Here is a 19,157-nt window from a genome sequence, read left to right on the forward strand (position 1 = left end):
TGGTTACCAGGACAACGCTAGCCCTTCCTCCCTCCCGGAGTCCCCATGTCGTGCTTCTTCTGGTAGCGCCTTACTGCTGGGTATGAAGAGGTTGTCTGTGCAGCTGGTAGACTGCACGAAAACAACGGGTCTGAGTGGAACTGTGAGAGGAGGAGAAGAGAAGAAAGGATCAGATTTGACACATCAAAGTAAGTGCTGTAGTTTAGTTTGAACAAATACAATAGATCTGCCCACTGGTATCTGTTACCAGGACAACCAGCAGAGCTCTGTTGACATGAAGATAGACTGGTATCTGTTACCAGGACAACCAGCAGAGTTCTTTTAGTTGACAGGAAGATAGACTGGTGGATATGGATGTTATGAATATCATAACACTGAAAAAGGATTCTGCCAATGAAAAGAGAGAAACCAATAGACCATATAAAACCTTGATGAAAGTTAGCTTTAGAGAGAAAGTTTCAAGATAATCTAATGTAAGGTGAATGTTTTACAAAACCTTTTCCTAAAAACATGGATGTTACATTGTCTGTCCCAGTCAACCCCCCCCCTTTCTTTACAAGACTCTAGAACACACAAACTAAACTCCAGACACTTCAATGTGGTCTGTATTGCTTCATTAATATCTGATCTACACAACTTGTTAAACAGGCCAATATATATTTTAAAACAAGCTCCTTTTTTTGTCTTGACCTCCGTCTCTGTAATGGACAAAGTTAATTTCATTTCCTACTTTAACAGGTCAAGTAAAGCCTGAACTCCAACATATTGACCTTAAAGAACATGGTTCATTTGGAAATGACTAACTTTATTCATAAAATGTGTAACTGATGCTAACAGTTGAAATTCCTCCACTGTCCCTGTCCCCATACCAGGCTCAAACCAGTGATCCTCTGCTTCTCAACACACGTGACCGCTCTCCTTGAGAATAACCTATATTCAGAGTTCTAGAGCCACACACTCACTATAGCACAATAATTACTATAGCACAGTGTATTTAACAGATGGTGAGATCAGACACAAATCAGTCTCTTTGTTGCTCTGTTTCAGAGCTACTCTGCTTTCTGATGAAGGAAAGCCTTTTCAACTATACATGTATATTTGGCTGCCATTTAGGCTGCAACAACTATACAGTGGAACACCCCCTGATCTGTTGTTTTATGAAGGGTCACCTACGCCCAGTACCCAAACAGCTAGTCCCATCCTGGGATTTTTATGTTTTGCTTGAGGCCATTTCTGCTGTTGGAGCCGCTGGAAAGAATAGAAATTAGATTTATCTTGTTTAAAACTGCTTTACTTAAGCCATTATATCCGTATAATGAGTTACACCCCCACCTTCATGAGGTTCTATAGTAGCAAGGATCTGACACCTCCGGAGGGCTTGATGGCTCAATCCACCAGAGGTATGGCTACAACATAGGCATTGTTCAAAGGCATCTCTGTTCAAGAGATCTGTAATGCAGCATGTTGTGGTGATGTACCTTCATGAGGTTCTACTGACTGGACATCACTACACATACGGTGAGTAGAGTGGGGACCTCTGAGGGATGATCCTGTCTAGACTTGGCATCAGAGAGTATATGAGCTCTGTGGTAGTTGACTATATCCCCAAAGTGAGAGACTAACGAGTCACTGAAATAGAACTGAAGGTTCCCTAACAGAACCCTGATTCTATGATATTCACCAGGTTACCTAACAGAACCCTGATTCTATGATATTCACCAGGTTACCTAACAGAACCCTGATTCTATGATATTCACCAGGTTACCTAACAGAACCCTGATTCTATGATATTCACCAGGTTACCTTTCACACATGGAAGACGGGAGCGGCTATGTCCCTGATATAGGAAGTGGTCTGCTATTGGCCGTTGCTATCGGAGAGTACAGTGCCTCCTGAAAGTATTCAGACCCCTTGACTTTTTCCACATTTTGTTACATTACAGCCTTTTTATAAAAACACAATACCCCATACTGACAAAGCAAAAACATTTTTGTTTGATAATTTTGATAATTTATCAAAAAATACAAAACTGAAATATTACATTTACTTAAGTATTCAGACCCTATACTCAGAACTCTGTTCAAGCAGCAGGTTCTGCTCTGGAGCAGGTTTTCATCAAAGATCTCTCTTAAAGGAGGACTGTAGCATCTAATGATGAAACATTATGGAGTCTTAAAGGAGGACTGGGATGGGAAAGGAAAGGGGATATCTAGTCAGTCACAACTGAATCCATTCACCCTAAATGTGTCTTCCGCATTGAACCCAACCCCTCTGAATCAGAGTGGTGCGGGGGCTGCCTTAATCGACGTCCACGTTATCGGCGCCCGGGGAGCAGTTGTTGGGGGTTAACTGCCTTGCTCAAGGGTAGAACGGCAGCTTTTTTCTACCTTGGGGGGCGTGCGGATTCGAACCAGCGACTTCTCGCTTAATGGCCCAACATTCTTAATCTCTAGTCTACAAATGTCACAAATGTTCCAACTTCAATTCATTATTTCTCAATGATGCTTTAAAACCTCTCTAGGGGGTGTGGGACGCCACCGTCCCACAATCGCAAACCATGCGATTATCTGAGAACAGCGCCCAGCAGACAAATCATTACAAACAGTTAGCAACCAAGAAGAAGAGTAACAAAAGCCAGAAATAGCGTTAAAATGTATCACTTACCTTTGATCTTCATATGGTTGCACTCCGAAGACTCCATGTTACACAATAAATGTTTGTTTTGTTCGATAAAGTCACTCTTTATGTCCAAAAACCTCCGTTTTCTTGGTGCGTTCTGTTCAGTAATACATTGGAACAAAGCGCGGTCACAGCAATCAGACGAAAAATCTGAAAAGTACCATACAATTTCGTAGAAACATGTCAAACGATGTTTAAAATCCAGCCTCGTTGTTTTTGTCATAAATAATCGATCATATTTCAACCGGACAAAAGCTTCGTCAATAGAAAAGGAGAAACAAGAAATGCGCCCTCCCGGTCATGCGCTGGGCTCATGGCTGGAAATTTCCACTGTACACTCATTGAACGTGCTGTTTCTCCCTCATTTTTCAGAGTAAAAGCCTGAAACAATGCCTAAAGACTGGCCACATGTTGAGGAAGCAATAGAGATAGTGACCTGCGTCATAAGTCTTTGTATGGTGGATAGGCTTTCAATGGAAAAACAGGCATTTCAAAATAAAAGCATTTCCTGGATGGATTTTCCTCAGGTTTTCACCTGCCATTTCAGTTCTGTTATACTCACAGACATTATTTTAACAGTTTTAGAAACTTTGGAGTGGTTTCTATCCAAATCTACTAATTTGCATATCCTAGCTTCTGGGCCTGAGTAGCAGGCAGATTACTTTGGGCACGCTTTTCATCCAAAATTCAGAATGCTGCCCCCTACCCTAGTGAGGTTAAAGGAGAAGTTTACCCAAAATCCAGAAACTCTGAAGTGATTCCATACATTGAAACTAGTCCAGTGGAGTTTTCTCTCTCCCTGTAGTGCTGTACTGAAACAGCTGCGTGACTCGTGACGTTGCTGGATGCGGGCCTCGCTCTGCTGCTTTGCCAGTTTGTTATTTTATTACAGCTATGGCCTTTGGTTTTCACCTGGAATTGTTTATTTATGTCTGAGAAAAAAAACACTTTGTATTGATATAAATGTATATAAATACTCTACTGTAAGTCGCTCTGGATAAGAGCGTCTGCTCTTGGCCGGTAGGGATATCCTTGTCTCAGTATGTAAAAATGTAATAAAATGTATGCACTCTACTGTAAGTCGCTCTGGATAAGAGCGTCTGCTAAATGACTAAAATGTAAAATGTAAAAAATGTAAATATGATGATGTCATAGTGAATTCATGACATGTGACTGAACAAGCCTTTTCATACTTCATAACATGGCGACATACAGTGCCTTCGGAAAGTATTCAGACCCCTTGACTTTTCCATATTTTGTTACGTTACAGCCTGATTCAATCTACACAAAAATACCCCTTAAACCTGTCTAGGACATGCGTTCCGCTAGCGGAACCCCTCGACAACATTCCGCTGAAAAGGCAGCACGGGTAATTCAAAAATATTTTTTTCGAAATATGTAACTTTCACACATTAACAAGTCCAATACAGCAAATGAAAGATAAACATCTTGTTAATCTACCCATCGTGTCCGATTTCAAAAATGCTTTACAGCGAAAGCACAACATATGATTATGTTAGATCACCACCAAGTCAAAAAAACACACAGACATTTTTCCAGCCAAAGACAGGAGTCACAAAAAGCAGAAATAGAGATAAAATTAATCACTAACCTCTGATGATCTTCATCAGATGACACTCAAAGTACATCATGTTACGCAATACATTGTTCGATAATGTGCATATTTATATCCAAAAATCTCAGTTTACATTGGCACCATGTTCAGAAATGCCTCCAAAATATCCGGAGAAATTGCAGAGAGCCACATCATATAACAGAAATACTCTGAAATTCACATTTACACAAGCATCGTTGAACATTTCCAAACTGATTGCAGATTTTTCTGACCAGGTTGCCAGTCTGGCATCCTCAACCATAGTGCCGTTTAGGCACACGCCCCCTATCAGAGGAGGTCGGTATGTGTCTGCTGGTGAATCACCCAAGCCACACAGGAAAACCTCATGTTCGGTTAAGTTCCGAGTTGAACTCACCTTGTCATCTGTCACCAATGGCGGACTCATGACCAAGTTCACCGGGTTTGCGGCAGATGCTGACGTCGAACCCACGCCGTTGCGCAATGTATGACAGGTAGCCTTGGAAGAATGCGGGGAAGTCAACGGAGTTGGCATACATATTTGTCACCAGATTTGGTTGGTTTTCCAATCCATTAGTGGTACCAAACGGTCAATTAAATCTATCCCAATAAGCATCCGTTCGATGTCGATGGTAATCGCTTTCGAAGTTGAGTTTAAGTAGGAGACACTTGGTTAGTGGCGAGGTAACTTCGGTGAAACCCCTAAGCTTCGTGTCGCAACATTCCGTTTTCAACCAACGGTTTGTTGGGTCCACTGCCCCTTTTAGTTCATCCAGCAAGGTTTCGGATATGAGTGAAATTGTCAAACCCGAATCTATCAGAGCGTGACAGGTCAAACAGTCCTCCAGGACTGTTCTAAGGTATGGCCTGTTCGAGTTGGGTTTTCTCATCATATCCCCAACATAATGGAGTGGGTTGGGAGTACCGAGCGGTTTGTAATCTGTGTCGATTTCCAAGACGGATAACTCACCTATGTGACCCAGTGGGTCCTCTATCGGAATGGGAGAGGAATCATCTGTTGCAAAGCTGCTTATCTAGAACGAGTGGTCCCTGGACAGGGATTGGAGTGGGGGCGGGGGTAATGGAAATGTTGACGTCCTCTCGAATTGCGTTAGTTTCGGCTGACTTGGTTCCCAACAATTTTAAGCCTAGTTATGTTGTCCTCTTTCTCAAATTTCTTACGATGCAGTACATCTCTTATCAGAGTTTCTATATCATTTCGCTTAGGGTTTAGATCATTGTTGAACACTTTGTTGCGCTTGTTACTCTTGTGTCCTGACCCTTTGTGAGGGTTAGGCGCAGGGACATATCGGCCAAGTTGATCTCTACGGGACCTGTTAGATTGGGGACGTTCATCATAGCTATTGTTACTGCAGTGGTTGTCAGTGTGGTGGTTACTTGGTTGCCACCCCCTTTGATCGTCATCTTTTACCGCACCTGTCCCTAATGCTGCACCTTCTAATTGGAGTGATGGTTCCCGCCTAAGCTCGAAAGTCGAGGTGTCCGGGCTCTTAGCCCGGCTTGCTTTTGATGCTTCAAAAGCGGTGCTTACAAGCTCTCAGAGCGTCGAGATTGGCAACCCAATGTGGGCAGTAGGGCCCAAGTAGTTGATGAAGTAGATGTTTGACAGAAACAGTTGTTTGAATGGTAATAGGTCTTCCATTCCCGTTTCAGTGAGCATGCCAAAGTAAGCTGAACGAAGCAGGTGATAGTAGGTCTGTGGGTGTTCATTTTGAGCTTGTCTGATATTGTTAGCCAACGAGCTGTCGTGTTTGCGAGTCGCAGAACCACTGAATTCTATTTTCAAAACCGTGGCAAGTTTAGCGTAGTCGGGCAGGATTTCGCCACAATTTCTCTGTATATAATGGCCCATAACTTTAACACTAGCAGAGATCCTGGAACTGATATACCCTTACAGTATATTATATTCAACAATATATACAAAAATCAACATTTATATTTTCAATATTCATGTAAGAAATGTTTGAATGAAATCCGAATACTACTCATATTACAGAGCAAGTGGTAAAGATTCATATGACACCCATTGTTGATTTGTAGCCTGTAGCATCTAATGATGAAACATTATGGAGTCTTGAAGGAGGACTGTGGCATCTAATGATTATACATTATGGGTTCTTAAAGGAGGACTGTAGCATCTAATGATGAAACATTATGGAGTCTTAAAGGAGGACTGTAGCATCTAATGATGAAACATTATGGAGTCTTAAAGGAGGACTGTAGCATCTAATGATGAAACATTATGGAGTCTTAAAGGAGGACTGTAGCATCTAATGATGAAACATTATGGAGTCTTGAAGGAGGACTGTAGCATCTAATGATGAAACATTATGGAGTCTTAAAACTTCTTATGGCTAGTGGAACCCCTCGACAACATTCCGCTGAAAAGGCAGAGCGCTAAATTCAAAATACTTTTTAGAAATATGTAACTTTGATGCATTCACAAGTGCAATACACCAAATTAAAGCTTAAAACTTCTTGTTAATCTACCCATCGTGTCCGATTTCAAAAAACGCTTTACAGCGAAAGCAGACCATATAATTATGTTAGGTCAGAGCCTAGTCACAAAAACACACACAGCCATTTTCCAGCCAAAGAGAGGAGTCACAAAAAGCAGAAATATAGATTCAATTCAATTTATCACTAACCTTTGATGATCTTCATAAGATGGCACTTATAGGACTTCATGTTACACAATACATGTATGTCTTGTTCGATTAAGTTCATATTTATATCCAAAAATCTCAGTTTACTGACCATAATCTCAGCGCTTTATGGTCAGTAATGTTGTGCATCGAAAACATCCGGCAAATTTTCAGAGGCACATCAATTTACAGAAATACTCATAATAAACTTATAAAGGTTGGTACAAGTATTATGCACAGAATTATAGATATACTTCTCCTTAATGCAACCGCTGTGTCAGATTTCAAAAAAGCTTTACGGAAAAAGCAAACCATGCAATAATCCGAGTACGGCGCTCAGACACAAGCCATGCAGATACCCGCAATGTTGTTGAGTCAGAAATAGCGTTTTAAATATTCACTTACCTTTGATGATCTTCATCAGAATGCACTCCCAGGAATCCCAGTTCAACAATAAATGTTTGTTTTGTTCGATAAAGTCCAACATTTATGTCCAAATACCTCCTTTTGTTAGCGCGTTTGGTAAACAAATCCAAACTCACGAGGCGCGGGCAAGTCCAGGTGGAAGTTCCGATGAAAAGTTCAAAAATGTATGTTACAGTTCGTAGAAACATGTCAAACGATGTATAGAATCAATCTTTAGGATGTTTTTAACATAAATCTTCAATAATGTTCCAACCAGCGAATTCCTTTGTCTTTAGAATTGCAATGGAACGCAGGTCGCTCTCACGTGTAGGCGCATGACCAGCTCATGCCACTCTGGCAGACCTCTGGTTGAAACAGCTCTCATTCCCCCCTCCTTCACAGTAGAAGCCTCAAACAATGTTCTAAGACTGTTGACATCTAGTGGAAGCCTTAGGACATGCAATATGACCCCATAGACTCTGTACATTTGATAGGCAATGAGTTGAAAACAACAAATCTCAGATTTCCCACTTCCTGGTTGGATTTTTCTCAGGTTTTCGCCTGCCATATGAGTTCTGTTATACTCACAGACATCATTCAAACAGTTTTAGAAACTTCAGAGTGTTTTCTAATCACTACTACTAATAATATGCATATCTTATCTTCTGGGGATGAGTAGCTGGCAGTTTAATTTGGATATGCTTTTCATCCAAATGTGAAAATGCTGCCCCCTATCCTAGAGAAGTTTTTAACGAATGCACTGTGTGTGTGTATACTGAACCAAAATATAAACAAAGATTTACAGTTTATATGAGTCAGTGATTTTAAATAAATAAATGAGGCCCTAATCTATGGACTTTACATAACTGGGCAGGGGCGCAGCCATTGGTGGGCCCTGGAGGGCATACGCCCACCCATTGGCTGGGCCTGGCTCCGCAATCAGAATTCGTTTTTCCCCACAAAAGGGCTTCATTACAAAGAGAAATACAACTCGGGTGGCTGGTCTCAGACAATGTGGAGGTCCTGGGCTGGCGTCGTTACATGTGTTCTGTGGTTGTGAGGCCAGTTGGATGTACTGCCAAATTCTCTAAAATGACGTTGGAGGCGGCTTCTGGTAGAGAATTTAACATTCAATTATCTGGTAACAGCTCCAGTGGATATTCCTGCAGTCAGCATGCCAATTGCACGCTCCCTAAAAACTTGAGACATCTGTGGCATCGTGTTGTGTGACAGAACTGCACATTTTAGAAGCCTTTTATTCTCCCCAGCACAAGGTGCACCTGTGTAATGATCATGCTGTTTAATCAGCTTGATATGCCACACCTGTCAGATGTATGGATTATCTTGGCAAAGAATAAATGTTAACTAACAGGAATGTAAAAAATTCTGCAATCTTTTTTTTTAGCTCATGAAACATCCATCACTTTACATGTTGCGTTAATATTTGTGTTTATTGTAGTTACTCTCAGTTTTAGGAACATCTTCCCAAATATTTCACTTTATATTTTACTTTACCCAAAATATGACATCAGCGATAGTCAAAATGTTGAAAATCTGTGAATGTCTAAATAAGCAATTGGTCCATTTAAACAGCAGGTGTCGAACCCTTTCGACAACGGGGAGATTTTACTGATGTGCTTTGTGTCTTCGACGTAAAAACAAGTTTTGGACTTCCACTTAAAATTACTTATTTAATGTTTAAGGAAGTGTGTACAATTGTGGCCAAAAGTTTTGAGAATGACACAAATATGAATTTTCAGTCTGCTGCCTCAGTTTGTATGATGGCAATTTGCATATACTCCAGAATGTTATGAAGAGTGATCAGATGAATTGTAATTAATTGCAAAGTCCCTCTGTGCCATGCAAATGAACTGAATCCCCCCCCCCCCAAAACTGGAAGCTTCAAAAGGAGGGTGGTGCTTGGAATCATTGTTCTTCCTCTGTCACCCATGGTTACCTGCAAGGAAACACGTGCCGTCATCATTGATTTGCACAAAAAAGGCTTCACAGGCAAGGATATTGCTGCCAGTAAGATTGCACCTAAATCAACCCTTTATCGGATCATCGATAACTTCAAGGAGAGCGGTTCAATTGTTGTGAAGAAGGCTTCAGAGCGGTTTAATTGTTGTGAAGAAGGCTTCAGGGCACCCAAGAAAGTCCAGCAAGCGCCAGGACCGTCTCCTAAAGTTGATTCAGCTGCGGGATCGGGGCACCACCAGTACAGAGCTTGCTCAGGAATAGCAGCAGGCAGGTGTGAGTGCATCTGCACACAGACTGATATTCTGCAAAAGGTACAGGGATTGGACTGCTGAGGACTGGGGTAAAGTCATTCTCTCTGATGAATCTCCTTTTCGATTGTTTGGGGCATCTGGGAAAAAAGCTTGTCCGGAGAAGACAAGGTGAGCGCTTCCATCAGTCCTGTGTCATGCCAACGGTAAAGCATCCTGAGACCATTCATGTGTGGGGTTGCTTTTCAGCCAAGGGTGTGGGCTCACTCACAATGTTGCCTAAGAACACAGCCATGAATAAGGAATGCTACCAACACATCCTCCGAGAGCAACTCCTCCCAACCATCCAGGAACAGTTTGGTGACGAACAATGCCTTTTCCAGCATGATGAAGCACCTTGCCATAAGGCAAACGTGATAAGTGGCTCGGGGAACAAAACATCAATATTTTGGATCCAGGGCCAGGAATCTCCCCAGACCTTAACTTCTTCTGGCTGCAAGCCCGACGTCGGGCACAATATGACAACAGCCAGCTCAAGTGCAGGGCGCGAAATTCAAAATATATATTTTTTAAATATTTAACTTTCACACATTAACAAGTCCAATACCAACGTCAAATACCTAAATACTCATCATAAAACATTTCTGAAAAATATATGGTGTACAGCAAATGAAAGACAGGCATCTTGTGATTCCAGCCAATATTTCCGATTTATTAAGTGTTTTACAGCGAAAACACAATATAGCATTATATTAGCTTCCCACAATAGCCAGAAACACAAGCCGTTTCCCAGCAGCAAAAGTTAGCGATCGTAACAAACCAGCAAAAGATATATAATTTTTGACTAACCTTGATAAGCTTCATCAGATGACAGTCCTATAACATCAGGTTATACATACACTTATGTTTTGTTCGAAAATGTGCATATTTAGAGCTGAAATCAGTGGTTACACATTGTGCTAACGTAGCATCTTTTTCCCAGAACGTCCGGATATTTTTCTGACTCTCACATATTCTGACCAAATAACTATTCATAAACATTACTAAAAAATACATGTTGTATAGGAAATGATAGATACACTAGTTCTTAATGCAATCGCCGTGTTAGAATTCAAAAAATAACTTCATTACGATATGCAGTTTATGTTATGGCGAGAGCGCCCCCAAAATCTGTGCGCAAACTACTAGTTCACATGTTCGACAGATATATGAAATAGCATCATAAAATGGGTCCTACTTTTGATGAGCTTCCATCAGAATGTTGTATAAGAGGTCCTTTGTCAAGAACAATCGTTGTTTGGATTTAGAACGTCCTTTTTCCCTCTTGAATTAGCAAGCACACTCGCCAAGTGGCGCGAAGCTCTCCATCGTCAACAAACACAGACAACGCAACACGCCTAACGTCCCAAATAAATTTCAATAATCTAATAAAACTATATTGAAAAAACATACTTTTTTTCAATATACATACATGATATGGTCACATGTATCAAATAAAATCAAAGCCGGAGATAGTAGTCGCCTATAACGACAGCTTTTCAGAAGGCAATTCCAGGTCCATCCTCGCGCCATTTCTTCTCTCACTGCCTCTTGACATCTAGGGGAAGGTGTATGACGTGCATGTATACTAATACGTATCATGCCCGTGATACGTGGGTCCGTGGGGCGACGCACAATTGGCATAGCGTCGTCGGGGATAGGGAGGGTTTGGCCGGTAGGGATATCCTTGTCGCAGTATGTAAAAATGTAATAAAAATGTATGCACTCTACTGTAAGTCGCTCTGGATAAGAGCGTCTGCTAAATGACTAAAATGTAAAATGTAAATGTAATGCCCATTTATAGGCAGGCCCTAGAACAGAGCATCGTTTTCAGACTTTCCACTTCCTGGTCAGGAAGTTTGTGCCAAATGAGTTCTGTTTTACTCACAGATATAATTCAAACGGTTTTAGAAACTAGAGAGTGTTTTCTATCCAATAGTAATAATAATATGCATATTGTACGAGCAAGAATTGAGTACAAGGCCGTTTGAAATGGGCACCTTTTATCAGAGCTACTCAATACTGCCCCTGCAGCCAGAAGAAGTTAATCCCATTGAGAACGTGTGGTCAATCCTCAAGAGGCGGGTGGACAAACAAAAACCCACAAATTCTGACAAACTCCAAGCATTTATTATGCAAGAATGGGATGCCATCAGTTAGGATGTGGCCCAGAAGTTAATTGACACCAGGGTGGATTGCAGAGGTCTTGAAAAAGGGTCAACACTGCAAATATTGACTCTTTGCATCAACTTCATGTCATTGCCAATAAAAGCCTTTGACACTTATGAAATGCTTGTAATTATACTTCAGTATTTCATAGTAACATCTGACAAAAATATCTGAAGACACTGAAGCAGCAAACTTTGTGGAAATTAATATTTGTGTCATTCTCAAAACTTTTGGCCACAACTGTAGCTCGCATTCTGTATCATACAGCTATGAAAGTTATATATTTAGAACCACCTGCTCGATTGGAATTAAGCGACGTCTGTGTCTTGAGTGTCCAAGAACGGTTTAGTTTTTTGTGTTCTGACTTGTAAAACAGAATGAATAAAAAAGTAATGTAAACATTATCAGTAATTACCAGGAAACTCTACAACATTTGTTTTAAAATCACACCAAGATTGTTAAAACTGGCCTTAGGTTATTGAGCGATCTGATTAGGATTTACCCTCGTAGCAAGGCCTATTTATCATGTGGAGGTTTCATTCAGGTCTCTTTTTTTTTTAAACACACTGTCTTTGGCAGGAGAAAGACCAGACTCAGAGGAACCAGAGCCAGGGACGTCCAAACCAACAAGAAGACACCAGTGGTCCCAGTGTGGCAAGTGTTTTAACCAGTTAGGGAACCTGAAAGAACACGAGAGAATACACACAGGTGAGAACCCTTACCACTGCTCCCAGTGTGGAAAGGGTTTTAACGATTTAGGGAACCTGAAAAGACATGAGAGAATACACACAGGGGAGAAGCCTTACCACTGCTCCCAGTGTGGCAAGTGTTTTAAACAGTTAGGGAACCTGAAAGAACACGAGAGAATACACACAGGTGAGAAGCCTTACCACTGCTCCCAGTGTGGAAAGGGTTTCAGCCAGCCGGCGAATCTGAAACGGCATGAGAGAATACACACAGGGGAGAAGCCTTACCATTGCTCCCAGTGTGGAAAGGGTTTCAACTGGCCTGCGGATCTGAAACGGCATGAGAGAATACACACAGGGGAGAAGCCTTACCACTGCTCCCAGTGTGGAAAGAGTTTTAACGATTTAGGGAACCTGAAAAAACATGAGAGAATACACACAGGGGAGAAGCCTTACCACTGCTCCCAGTGTGGAAAGAGTTTTAACGATTTAGGGAACCTGAAAAAACATGAGAGAATACACACAGGGGAGAAGCCTTACCACTGCTCCCAATGTGGAAGGAGTTTCAACCAGCCGGGGGAGCTGAAATGGCATGAGAGAATACACACAGGGGACTTGCTGTCTTATATTGTTGACTGATAATGATTACCTGTTTTTACTATATGAACTTGAATTGTACAAAGTATACTAAAACATATATTTGTATGTTTTTATTAGAAAACATGAATTGAATATGGAGTTTGAATATAGAGTAGGTCAGATTCCTTCTGTTTTAAATGGTCCTTTTTTAAACTCTGACACTGTGTGTGTGTTTATCTATGTGTCATTCCTCCAGCACTGCAGATAATCAAGTGATATTTGGATGTGATGCATTTGTTCCGTTGTTTACATTTACATTGTTGGCCCACTGATGATTTAATGAAATGAAAATGTTCACAGACTCTGTAATGCAAAATGTTAATTGTATGTGTCCACATATCTGAGTATGTGACTTGTGGTGGATGAATCAGAATTAGTTGGGTAACATAGATAATTAAGATGTCTTATCTGCATAATATGCTTATGTGATATACTTGTTATTAGAATGTATCCCTTCGGACTCTGGTGTTGGCAGTTGCACTTCTTCCTCAGCTGGGGCTCAGTCACCTGGGGCCCAGAGAGGGGAGAGGTCAGGCTTGTCTTTTACATGTCCCTGGTGCTATGCAGAATATCAGGAAGGGAAGAGGACAGGAGGGAACATTGTCTTCATATGTGAATGTATCTGTTAAACTATGTGAAGGGATGGTGTGATTAATGGGGAACCAATTACTGGTTTCCACAATGTCTGTGCGCAAGTCACTCCCTCTTTTGGCATTGGGGGGAGGTGTATGGCAGTGTCTGGAACCATTGTATGTCCTCTCTGATGTTGCACTTATCCTGGGATAGTGTATGACCTAGAGGCTCACTCCCCTCAGTGAGCGTGTCCAGGAGTGGGGTCAAGAAGGGATTGTACTTGAGATGGGAGTATCTAGAGTTGACAATTGAGTTATGCCATTGGATGAGTTGGTGGTTTTGTGCTATGAAGTACCAGGAACGAGATTAGAACCTCGTTTTAGGGACCAAACTGAACGATAATTTATAGCGAATGCTATCTGGCTACGGGATACTCCTTTCTCATTATAAAATCTCACTTTGTGAACTGTTCCTAATATCTGTGGTTTGTTATGTCGACTAGGGGGGTGGATCTTTGCTATAAAAGATCTCAGTAGCCATTGTGTTGCCACTCTCAACGGTTCATTAGAAATAGTGAATTGTTGAAAGTCATTGCAAAGATCTTATTATTAAAGATGTAGTTTAAGTATAACTCTGATTGGTGTGTGAAGTTTGTCTCTCCTCATTTGGTAATACAGAAATTAACCACCACAGACTAACCTTGTGAAACTGTCCTATTATAATCTCCTGTTCTTGGGAGTATCATCCTGTGTTGCAAACCAGCTGCACCTGCATCCTTGTATGAATAATATCCCGCCCAGGAACAGGAAACTATAAAGATATGTGCTCATCACCCAATGCTTCAGGAATTCAGACTGTCTACACTGCACTGTGTAATTCTGTTATTCTCTCTGAGCTCAGAAATAAAGAATCTTGGTTTGACTTGGACTCCAGCAGATCCTTATTTTATAATATCCACCACAACTCTCCCACGGATTGCTGTTTATCATTGTCTCAATGAAGAGTTCTTTGTTTTATTTTCCTGGGGTCATTTACAAGCCTCCCACTGGTTGAATTAACTTTGTTTCCACGTCATTTCAACAGAACAAATCCATGTGATGATGTTTGATCAATGTGGAAAACTGATTGGATTTGTAAAAAGCCATGAACATCAGGTATTTTTTATTTTTTCACGAACTGGCAACCTAAATCCAATGACAGGTGACATTTTGTGTTTCACCAACTTGCAACCTAAATCCAATGACAGGTGACATTTTGTGTTGATTTCATGTTGAATTCACTTTAGTTGAGGACTCAAAGAAATGTAAATAGAAACTAGATGTTGAACTGACGTCTGTGCCCAGTGGGCTGGATTGAATAAGTAGCAGGTGTTGGATCAATATCCACCTTAGTAGCTAAGTTTCCATGCAATTTGCACCAGATTTCCATGTGAATATACATTTTCAACTCCACTGATGGTTTTAAAAACTTGTGTGAAATAGAAAACGTGCTCTTGTCCCGTGCACTGTAGCCTGCAGCTCACATATACAGTGTTCGTAGGCTACCTACATGATGAGATTATTATGGATGAGAGCGATATTATTTTATTTGTCAAATGGCAACCAAGCATCGATCATCATGTCACCAGAATAAGACCATCAAAATGTATTGGAATGGAGCATCAAGCTCATCACATGCAGTTTCACCACCCTGTGAAGTTCATAACTTATTTCATCTGTAGCCTAATAAACTGCATGGGTTCCCAAGTCGTAGAGGGAGGACCACACAACATATCATCACGTGACTCCAAGTTAACTAAGATATGATCGTTACTAAATCAATATTTGCGCATAAAGGATTAATGCCGCCATTTCTCGTTTATACTTTTTTAATGACACAAAAAGACCCCACCATGTCAAACAAACTAACAAATTGTCTATCTGCATTAATAAAATTGTAAAGGCATATCCTGTTTCCATCAGCCCGGTCATTACTTTAGAAATGGTTGGATCAATATCCACCTTCATGATATGGATGAAGCCTGATTTGGAATGTCTGAGTAGTTCTATCTGATGTCATAATACATCCCTCTGATAATCAAGTGATATTTGGAATGTCTGAGTAGTTCTATATGATGTCATAATACACCCCTCTGATAATCAAGTGATATTCACATGTGATGCATTTGCTCCATTGTTTACATTTAAGTTGGAGGCCCACTCTGATGATTTATGTCTTACATAGTGGGGCTTTAAAATAACAGTATGGTGACATCTTAGGTGGCTTGAAATGAATAGGATTATTAATGGGCTGATGGTTGGTGGTGCTACTATATAGGTAAGGTTGTCCAATATGAATGTTCAATACACACACTAGGTTGATCAGTAGCCAGTTAGCTAGCTGCTACAGTCCAATATGAATATTCAATACACACACTAGGTTGATCGGTAGCCAGTTAGCTAGCTGCTACGTCTTTAGCCGCACAGCTAGCTAACACAGCTCGCTATCAACAAAATCAAAATGGACTCCAGGCCTGGTGGTGGCTGCAGTGCACTACAACCACTGTTTACCAGGGCTTCCTGAGTGAAAAATAATTTGGCTATATAAAGAGGGCACGACAAAACCTATTCCCCCTCAGGAGACTGAAAAGGTTTGGCATGGGTCCTTAGATCACAATGCAGGGCCAGACGGATTACCAGGACGTGTACTCCGAGCATGTGCTTTCACTGACATGTTCAACCTCTCCCTGTCTGAGTCTGTAATACCAACATGTGTCAAGCAGACCACCATAGTCCCTGTGCCCAAAGAACACCAAGGTAACCTACCTAAATGACTACCGACCCATAGCACTAGTCTGTAGCCATGAAGTGCTTTGAAAGGCTGGTCATATCTGTGGAGATGGGAGAACCTTCAAGAAGGACAACCACCTCTGCAGCACTCTGCCAGTCTGGCCTTTATGGTAGAGTGGCCAGACGGAAGACACTCCTCAGTAAAAGGCACATGACAGCTGACTTAGAGTTTGCCAAAAGGCAACCAAAAGATTCTCATACCATGAGAAACAAGATTCTCTGGTCTGATGAAATCAAGATTGAACAATGGCCTGAATGCCAAGCGTGACGTCTGGAGGAAACCTGGCACCCTCCCTACGGTGAAGCATGGTGGTTGCAGAATCATGCTGTGAGGATGTTTTTCAGCGTAACAGAATTTGAGGCTGTAACGTAACAAAAATTGGAAAAAGTCAAGGCGTCTGAATACTTTTCGAATGCTGTCCTCTCCAAATTTAGCTGTATTTTATTGGTTGGAATTGTTTTAAGATGGCCATACCGTGGATTATTTAGCTGTTTGATTTTTAATTCTAGGACCCCTTTAGGTATAAAAATAAATATTTATAATATAAAATCTATGTGTTTATATATATACAGTACCAGTCAAAAGTTTGGACACACCTACTCATTCCAGAGATTTTCATTATTTTTACTATTTTCTGCGTTGTAGAATAATAGTGAAGACATCAAAACTATGAAATAACATATATGGAATCATGTAGTAACCAAAAAAGTGTTAAACAAATATAAATATAGTTTATGTTTGAGATTCTTCAAAGTAACCACCATTTGAGTGGATGACAGCTTTGCACACTCTTGGCAATGTAGAAAAAAGTTAAAATAAAGAAAAATCCTGCAATGAGTAGGTGTGTCCAAACTTTTGACTGATACTATATATATATATATATATACACTGCTCAAAAAATAAAGGGAACACTAAAATAACACATCCTAGATCTGAATGAATGAAATATTCTTATTAAATACTTTTTTCTTTACATAGTTGAATGTGCTGACAACAAAATCAAACAAAAATTATCAATGGAAATCAAATTTATCAACCCATGGAGGGCTGGATTTGGAGTCACACTCAAAATTAAAGTGGAAAACCACACTACAGGCTGATCCAACTTTGATGTAATGTCCTTAAAACAAGTCAAAATGAGGCTCAGTAGTGTGTGCGGCCTCCACGTGCCTGTATGACCTCCCTACAACGCCTGGGCATGCTCCTGATGAGGTGGCGGATGGTCTCCTGAGAGATCTCCTCCCAGACCTGGACTAAGGCATCCGCCAACTCCTGGACAGTCTGTGGTGCAACATGGCGTTGGTGGATGGAGCGAGACATGATGTCCCAGATGTGCTCAATTGGATTCAGGTCTGGGGAACGGGCGGGCCAGTCCATAGCATCAACGCCTTCCTCTTGCAGGAACTGCTGACACACTCTAGCCACATGAGGTCTAGCATTGTCTTGCATTAGGAGGAACCCAGGGCCAACCGCACCAACATATGGTCTCACAAAGGGTCTGAGGATCTCATCTCGGTACCTAATGGCAGTCAGGCTACCTCTGGCGAGCACATGGAGGGCTGTGCGGCCCCCCAAAGAAATGCCACCCCACACCATGACTGACCCACCGCCAAACCGGTCATGCTGGAGGATGTTGCAGGCAGCAGAACGTTCTCCATGGCGTCTCCAGACTCTGTCACGTCTGTCACATGTGCTCAGTGTGAACCTGCTTTCATCTGTGAAGAGCTCAGGGCGCCAGTGGCAAATTTGCCAATTTTGGTGTTCTCTGGCAAATGCCAAATGTCCTGCACGGTGTTGGGCTGTAAGCACAACCCCCACCTGTGGACGTCGGGCCCTCATACCACCCTCATGGAGTCTGTTTCTGACCGTTTGAGCAGACACATGCACATTTGTGGCCTGCTGGAGGTCATTTTGCAGGGCTCTGGCAGTGCTCCTTCTGCTCCTCCTTGCACAAAGGCGGAGGTAGCGGTCCTGCTGCCGGGTTGTTGCCCTCCTACGGCCTCCTCCACATCTCCTGATGTACTGGCCTGTCTCCTGGTAGCGCCTCCATGCTCTGGACACTACGCTGACAGACACAGCAAACCTTCTTGCCACAGCTCGCATTGATGTGCCATCCTGGATGAGCTGCACTACCTGAGCCACTTGTGTGGGTTGTAGACTCCGTCTCATGCTAACACTAGAGTGAAAGCACCGCCAGCATTCAAAAGTGACCAAAACATCAGCCAGGAATCATAGGAACTGAGAAGTGGTCTGTGATCACCACCTGCAGAACCACTCCTTTATTGGGGGTGTCTTGCTAATTGCCTATAATTTCCACCTGTTGTCTATTCCATTTGCACAACAGCATGTGAAATTTATTGTCAATCAGTGTTGCTTCCTAAGTGGACAGTTTGATTTCACAGAAGTGTGATTGACTTGGAGTTACATTGTGTTGTTTAAGTGTTCCCTTTATTTTTTTGAGCAGTGTATATATATATATTTAAATCAAATATTGAATTTGGGCTTTACTGATATTGCCCATAGAAATGCATTGATAAACACGTTGATAACTGGAAGAAAATATTTATATATTTTTTAAGGAATAAGGTTTTGAAGTGTCTGTCCTATATCTAGGCGATATAAGAAAGCTCAGGTAATATTTTATATATTG

At 41.4% G+C, this 19,157-nt stretch overlaps 2 protein-coding genes across 6 annotated transcripts in view; both read left to right on the forward strand.

Moving 5' to 3' along the window:
* The window catches only part of LOC139546522 (zinc finger protein ZFP2-like), a 415,728-nt gene that overhangs the window by 327,290 nt on the left and 69,281 nt on the right, over positions 1–19,157 (forward strand). The window contains exon 5 of one of the 5 annotated variants that reach the window (XM_071355101.1): positions 11–9,856. The exons of the other annotated variants lie outside the window; for them this stretch is intronic. Coding sequence (XP_071211202.1) covers positions 11–211 — 201 coding nt within the window. The 3' untranslated portion in view covers positions 212–9,856. Of the gene's footprint in view, positions 1–10; positions 9,857–19,157 lie in introns of those variants that run through there. 5 annotated transcript variants of the gene reach the window in all.
* LOC139551994 (zinc finger protein 678-like) lies at positions 1,316–14,599 on the forward strand. Its single transcript, XM_071363332.1, has 2 exons — positions 1,316–1,400; positions 12,360–14,599. The coding sequence occupies exons 1-2, from the start codon at positions 1,316–1,318 to the stop codon at positions 13,103–13,105; spliced, it is 831 nt and encodes a 276-aa protein (XP_071219433.1). The 3' UTR covers positions 13,106–14,599.

This window comes from Salvelinus alpinus, chromosome 2, assembly GCF_045679555.1.
Source record: "Salvelinus alpinus chromosome 2, SLU_Salpinus.1, whole genome shotgun sequence".
Classification (NCBI taxonomy): Eukaryota; Metazoa; Chordata; class Actinopteri; order Salmoniformes; family Salmonidae; genus Salvelinus; species Salvelinus alpinus.

What these genes read in the sequence shown, in the direction of transcription:
- LOC139551994 (XM_071363332.1), top strand. Translation starts at nt 1,316, where the DNA reads ATGAGTTACACCCCCACCTTCATGAGGTTCTATAGTAGCAAGGATCTG. An exon ending in GATGGCTCAATCCACCAGAG is followed by an intron (nt 1,401 to 12,359) that starts GTATGGCTACAA and finishes TGTCTTTGGCAG; the next exon opens with GAGAAAGACCAGACTCAGAG.